General features: G+C 43.4%; 1 protein-coding gene across 1 annotated transcript in view; it reads right to left on the bottom strand.

The window, feature by feature from the left end:
* Positions 1-408: 408 nt before the first annotated feature.
* The window catches only part of RASSF8 (Ras association domain family member 8), a 22700-nt gene continuing 15577 nt past the window's right edge, over positions 409-7531 (bottom strand). The window contains exons 2-4 of the mRNA XM_004699983.2: positions 3012-3901; positions 1607-1751; positions 409-586 (exon numbers count right to left, since the gene is read on the bottom strand). Of these exons, the coding sequence (XP_004700040.1) occupies positions 465-586; positions 1607-1751; positions 3012-3901 (1157 nt within the window). The 3' untranslated portion in view covers positions 409-464. The remainder of the gene's footprint in view (positions 587-1606; positions 1752-3011; positions 3902-7531) is intronic.

The following is a 7531-nucleotide window of genomic DNA, read 5'->3' as shown; positions in this document are numbered from 1 at the left end:
GTAACATGCACACACCGTCATCAGCACACAAGATGTGCTATCATTAAGCCACAGGATACGTATTAAGAATATTAAAATATCTACATTCACATATCCATGGAATTAATTAAACTAAGCCAGTCACATACAAGTAATTCTCGTCACCCCTAAGTCACTCTTATTTCTGTGTACTCAAAGAATAATACTTTTCCTAATGCTCTCAAAATGTTACCAATAAACTCAAAGGCCTTGCATTGCAGCTGCGGGACAGACACAACACTGCTCAAGTGTGAACACACACGGTGTCTTTGTTCTTTAGCATCAGTGCACAGGGTATGGCTCCAAGTGGTATGCAAGTCAGGACAGAAACACAGAGACAGTGGCTTGTGAAATCTCTCCTCTGTTCATCATTGGCACGCAGCAAAGAAGAACCGTTTACCGTCCCGGTACCTTTATTGTGTCTTTCCCCTCAAAGACACACGACATTATACATAGATGCCTTCTGGATTAAAACCAGATGAGATAGGGTTCTGTAGAATACGAAGGTTACTGGGGAGCTGCCGAGATGAACCAGGTCGCTTCAGGGACCCAGACTGGCACGGTGCCTCTAAATGGGACACAGAGAAAGTTGGTTTAATAAAAGCTTGGGCATATTTGGCAATACGAAACATGATGTGTCCTGCCCTGCAGAACCTAACTACCCGAGGTAGGAGCTGAATTTAGCTAACAACTGCCATTTCCGGTGAGGCCTGGGGTGAGAGGAAAAGGCCAATTCGGATCCTTGAAAATGGCCTCAATTTGACAAACCAGTATGCGGTGATTTGAACAGTTCATCGATCCTCCTCAGAGGAGAGTGTCTTCGCTTCTTAGTGCTGCTGTAACTAAAGACCCGCAAGTGGGTGGCTTATGCGAACAGAAAAGTATTTTCTCACAGTTTCGGTGGCTGAAGTCCAAATTCAGGGTGCCACCTCTAGAGCCAAGCCCTGTCTGTTCGGAGGGATAATCCTCAACTCTTTCAGCTACTCCGCAGGTCTTTGGGGATCTCTGCTTCCTTCTCCTGTTACAATCTGCTCCTTCAGACATCTCAACAGGGATCATCTTACGACACCACGACACCACGTACCCTGACCTGGCTTCATCAATACAAAGAGACGGCATTCCCAAGTGGGATTACACCCAAAGGTACAGGAGGGTTCTGATTCCAACACAATGTTATCTACACAGCCAGCATTCCGCTGCTTTCTTAGGCTGGACAGGCTACATATTTACAGATCCGAAAGTCTTTTAAATAGAAGTACAAATTAACAATAAAGACTTTTAGGAGTGGAAGAAGGAAAGGGGAAGCAATAGAAACAAGGAAGCTAAAAAAATCAAATGGAAGTATCATATGGCTCAACTATACTTTAGGGAACGATTTGTATCAAGAAGCAAGTGAAAATGAATGCTGCATTTAGTGATGGCACACTCACTCAGACAAATAAAGCATTACTGATTTTCCCGAGGAGCAAGTCATTTTGCAGGCAGCCTAGGAACTGGCTATAAATGGAGGGAGAGCCCTTTGGCTGAAGGGCCGCAGTTTATGAAAAGTTTGTCAGGGAGAAGGGGAGCAGCTTTGTCAGCGTCTTACCTCTCTCTCTGTCTGAGTGGGAGGCCTCTACTTCAATGGGCTCGGCTGGCAGAACAGTCACCTTTGTCCCTGTCTGCTGGATAAATTGCTGGAGGTTGACTTGCCGCAGCTCTTTAGTCAACTGCTCCAGTTCTTGTTCTTTGTCCTAGAAGAAAATGAAAAAAGACTAAACAATTTTTAAACAACAGAGTTTGCTCTTGGCCAGCCAAGAAGGCTGGATGTGGCATGGTTGCTTTCCCAAGAGCACAGTGAGCCAGGTCAGGCTTCCACTGTACAATGGGCTGAAGAGGTCACACTTCACTCTGTGGCCTGGGCAGTCGTTCAGGGGAAACCAATAGTTTATTCAGGCCTTCCTGTTCAATGTGAGGGCTTCCTCTTCCAGCAACATCCTCTGGTACCTGCTGATAGAAATAGTACATTTCTACACACTCCCATCAATACAACGTTACAGTGGCATGGCAGGCTGGTCAAATTTCCACTTAATTTGGTCCATGAGTGTTGACATTTCTTATTTTTCATAACCTGCCATGAAGTCTGTTACCAAAATTGAAACTGTCACCGGAAAAGGGGACCCTGGTGGTACACTGGGCTCAGCGTTCGGCAGCTAGCCCCGAGCTTGGTGGTTTGGACCCACCAGCCACTCCTTGGAAGAAAGAGGAGGCAGACTGGCCCCCTAAAGATTGACACAAAACGGGGGAACACCAGCACTGTCCAATAGAACTTTCTCTAGTGACGGAGGTGATTAGTTAATTTTGATTAAATTGTGGGCAGCACAGATCTAAACATTTACTCTTTCTCCTCTGTTGGTAACTGATGCAGCTTTGCATCTCATTCCCCTGCCACTTCCCACAGCCTCTCTCCGACTGGAGTGCTGAGACATAGTTTGTGTGTATGAATTGGAAAGGGGAAACTGCGAGGCACAGTGATGGCTCTCTCCCCAGGAAGGCAGAGGAGGGTACTGTGGAGAGGGGGTGTCTACATTGCAGGAAGAAAGATGGGCTGATGACAATAGAGAAATGAGAGATAATCAGTTGGTCAGTTATACAATCACAATCCTTGGTAATCTCTTTGGTTTTCATATCTCTAAAAGGAGATCAATCAGAGTCACTCTCTCATCATTAGTGTCCATGGCCACTGAGATTCTGTTAACTTCTATCCGTTTACCTAAGGCTACAACAGCCACCCTACAAGCACCTGCTTCCACAGAGCAAGGGTCCGTGGGTCTGTAATCCTCATCTCACATCCAAGCTGTCCTGAAGTCACAAGGATTCTAAAAATCCTGTAAGCAAAGTTAGGCTTCTCATGTGTAAATGGAATGGAAAGCGGGCAAGAGTTAAGGAAGATTAAGGGAATCTTTTATTCTGTTAAACAGATGGAATATATTATTAACAAAAAATGTGCTTACCTGTAATCGCTTGGTGGCTTGCCCAAGAGATCTTTCCACAGCTTTAATGCCATTTTCCAGCCTCAGACTCTGCTGGCCTTGAATGTCAATCTCCCCTCTGACTTTACCAATCTTCCCTTTCACCTCTTCCTCATTGACCTGTGCCTCCTGACCCTCCCGTTGCAGTTTTTCTGCCTCAAGGCCATTTTCCATATTCTGGATCTGAGCCAAGTAGTCTTTTAGCTTGCTCTCGCATTCTGTTATTTTCTGCCTTATCTCTTGAAGTTGGTCCTTGAGCTGCTTTTCATTTTCCTGCTCAATCTGTAACTCGTTTTCCCAAAATTCCTCCTCCTCAATTTCTACATCATTTCTTTTGATCTTTTGCTCCAGGCGGACAATTTCCTCTTCAAGGTTAGAATTGTATTTCTGCTCCCAAAATCGTATTTCTACCTCACTCGATTCCAGCTGTTTCTCAATGGATTGAAGCTTCTCTGTCTGCAAACGGATGAGCTTCTTCAACTCCTCGGCTGTGGTTTTGCAGTTATTTAGCACCCTTTGCTTGAATTCAGTTTCCTTGCTCTTCCCAAAAATGTCCATTAATCCTTTGGCACCTCCTGTGAATGTTAAGGACTTCCTTTTGGGCTCTCTCCTTTTGATCGACTTGTCGTTCTGAGGTCTCAGTTTAGCTAAGGGAGGCAAACTCTGCCTGTATAAAGTTCTTTCGGGAATTCGAGCCACACTGTCTGAAGTGGGTCGCTCACTGAGAGATGGCCCTGTTCGCCGTAAGATGAGCTGTACGTCACTGGCATACTGTCCCCATTTGTTTAAGGATATGATGGGATTTTCATGAGGTGCTAAATGTCTTTCAGTATCCCTCCATTTTTCTATAAGGGTGTACCTTCCAGTTCGACCTAGGTAAAAAGGTAAAATGCAACCGTCAATAATTAAACAACAGCTAAAATAATGCAACAGAGGTTGCTATTTATTTCCAGAAAAACTTATTTTGTTGTCGGCACTGAGAATATATACAGTAAAACATATGCCAATTCAACCATTTCTACACATGCACTCACAAGTAGCCTTACCCTTTTCTGAGTGTCTTCCCCTAATTACAATCAACTCCCTGACCCAGAAGGTCAATGTGTCCCATGTAGATTATTCATCGATGATCCTAACACTCGAGGCCTACTTTCCCCCCAACCTAGTTAAAGCTCACTACTGTCTGGTTTCAGGGGATATTTTTGGTTAAAGGGTTACAATGTATCTTAGAGCAATATTTTCAGAGGTTTAGCTAGTTCCCAAGATTCCAGATGATCTGGATTCCTTAAGAATAAGAAACTCTGGTCTAAGTTTCCCTCCTTTTGATGTGGAGTTTTCTATAGGATCTGTATCAAAAATGTTTAGTAATAATGGTAGCATTCCAGTTTCTCCAGAAAAACACCATCTAGTTTTTCCAATCTCATGACAAAGGAGGCAGTTGTTCATGGATGTAATTAGCCCAAAACGCTATATTCTATTACTCCTTCCTCTGTTATTCCAGGTAAATAGGGACCAACTGTGTCTTGCATGGCAGCTAGCATGCTTTTAAGACTTCAGGCACTAGCAGGTAGAACGTCGTACGTTATTAGGCCAACTAACTGGGATATTCCATGATACTAACACCCTAAACCTCCAAACCCCATGAGGTTCTAGGTTCATACATAAGCATCTTTGGCAGCTGCTTTCCCCACTCCTACCCCCACCTCCTTCATTGTAAATATATCTATCACACCATTTTCCCAATTCAACTTTGCATGTGTTAAAAGCTGATAGCAACTATAACAGATGGTTCAACCCTATCCTTAATCAATATGCTTTCTTTTTTATATTTAGTCCCCCCACCTTTTTAAAGCCACAAGCCTATGTAATAGAAGAACTTATGAAGCAAATAAGACATAGAGCTGCAGCAACGGGATCCTAGGTCCTCCTTGCCCACAGGCAGCCCATTCTTGGATCTTAATATGCTTTAAAAAGGTAGATTTTTTTTTTGTCATGCAAGTCCATATAATGCTTTTAAAACATTTACTTGAAGATATAGAAGTCCTCATGATAGGTTAGAGAATAAAACTAGAGGAGGTGAATTGCATATACTCTTCCAGATAATGCTCAGAAATCAAACTCTATACTTTAAGCCTCAGACGATCTCAAAAGTCTGTTGAATGCCTGATAGTCTAAACCAGTGTTTCCCAAAGTGGGTGACGCCAGCCTCTTGGAGGGGGCTGAGACGACCCAAGGGACTGCAAAGGCAGATCCACACTGTATCCTGGATTATGGGCTATAGTAAAAATGTTTTCAGCTGCTGGGGAGTGCTAGTAATTTTTTTCCTGAATAGAGGCAGTAGGCCAAATATGTTTGGGAACCTAGGGTCGAGACCAGCGGTTGTCAATCTGTGGGTCTCGACCCCTTTAGGGGTCGAAAGACCCTTTCACTGGGGTCACTGATTCACAACAGTAACAAAATGACAGTTATGAAGTAGCAATGAAAATAATTTTATGGTTGGGGTTCTGTGTTAAAGGGTTGCGGCATTAGGAAGGTTAAGAACCATTGATCTATACCTTCTTGTTTGGGGCAAGACCTTTATGTGGGGCAAAGGGCGGCAGTGGAATTTCCCAACCAAAGTTGTGTGGGGTTGAGTCTAGGCAGAAGTAGGTAGAATTTCAAAACCTGAAACAACTTCTACCTTGTAAGTCTCTCTGCCTTGAATGTCAAGGTCTAGGAAGGGTGGAGGCCATTTCCCTTCCTAAAGGGAACCAAGGAGCTAACAAGAGAAGCTGCTACTCGGCATTTAACAGGCAGCAGTGCCGATTCCTCCGTCTCCCCAGGAGTGCACAGTCGACCGGAGCTCCCGTAGTTGGTATTTTCCTGCCTACAAGGAGAGCTTGTGTTCAGTTCTTGATAACAGTTTCAAGAATTCTTAGGAACAAATTTAAATGACAGCACTAATAAATAAACAAAACTCACATTTAAATAAATACACCAAAACAAAATAAAAACTAGATTAACCTAATTAAAGATTGGAAGATAAAGTCTTAGAAGACGTATTTAATCCTAAATTAGAACAAACGTCTTAACTATTATTTAAATTTGGTTGAGGTGACAACTGAATATCCCAAAGGCACAGTGGCAGACCTGCATTTAGCAGCTACAGGAATGGGCTGGACGGCTTTTGGCTCTCGCCTGCTTCAGCTCATCCTTTCATGAGGGTGCTTTCTGAATGAATGAGTTAATGAAAGGAGATCTGAATGTGCACCTATGAACATACACATAAAATTCAGATTTTACTGTAAATATATGGACACTCTCCTTTAAAGGAACCTGAATCTTGAGTCTAGGTGAAAGCCAGTGTTTTTGTGGGAAATTGTTTTGTACATTAATTTCCAGACAATGAGCATAACTTCACCTTTAAAGTGGGAGTCACAATGCCCTGCCTGTTCTGTGGCTCAGGTGTCATACACACCTGCTGCGTGGTGCCACTGAACTCAGGACTTGTCCTTCAGTGCCACCGTTGCAGTCACTCTGTTAAGCCATGTCTTTGCGGGGCTTTCCTCTTTTTCGGGGGACTTGACTTTCCCAATTATGATGTCCTTCTCCAAGGTTCCTTCCCTCTTGATAGGAGCAAAGTCCATGAGGGAAAGTCCTGTGGTCCTAATTTCTGAGGAGCTTTCTGGCTTCATTTCTTTCAACATAGATTTGTCTCCTTCTTGCCGACATAGAATACCACATCACTGTCATGCTTTTGCATGCGTACGCGGCGACTGAGAGCACCGTGGTTTGGTCAGGCACATCTTAACCTTGATAGTGGCATCTTTGCAGCAACATTTCCCAATGTAATAAATAGGCTGCTTGATTTCCTGACTGCTGCTTTCATGTTGTTGACTGTGGATCCTTGACAATTCTAATCTTTTTATCATGATGTAACTTATTGGTCCAGTTGCAAAGATTTTGTTTTCTTCACAAAGATCTGTAACCCACAGCGAAGGATACAATCCTTGATCTTCATCAGTGAGTGTGCAAGTCCGTCTCGCTTTCAGCAGGCAAGACCATAGTCTGAAAACTGCTGGTTTTAAGGAGCCTTCCCCCAATCTTGAAGCATTCTTTTCCACATAGTTCAGCTTCTCACATTTGCTCAGCACACAGATGGAAAACGTATGGCAAAAGGAGACAACTCTGATGTACACCTTCCTGATTTTAAACGACGCCAGACCACCTTGTTCGGTGTGAAGGACTGCTTCCTGGTCTCTATATAACTTGTGTAAGAGCAGACACACAGCAAATATCTTTCTGGTCTTCTTTGCTCTCAGTCATCAGCAAGAAATCCATCATTGTTTTCTTTGGAATTGAGCTTGAATTTCTAGCAGTTCCCTCTAGATCAGCAGTTCTCAACCTGTGGGTCACGACCCCTTTGGGGGTCAAATAGCCCTTTCACAGGGGTCACCCGATTCATAACAGTAAGAAAATTAGTTATGAAGTAGCAATGAAAATAATTTTATGGTTGGGGGGGG

Source organism: Echinops telfairi, unplaced genomic scaffold (genome assembly GCF_000313985.2).
Source record: "Echinops telfairi isolate 266 unplaced genomic scaffold, ASM31398v2 ScPeMD7_21;HRSCAF=78, whole genome shotgun sequence".
NCBI classification, from domain to species: domain Eukaryota; kingdom Metazoa; phylum Chordata; class Mammalia; order Afrosoricida; family Tenrecidae; genus Echinops; species Echinops telfairi.
The sequence above is the reverse complement of the archived record's forward strand: the minus strand, read 5'-3'. Positions and strand labels throughout refer to the sequence as shown.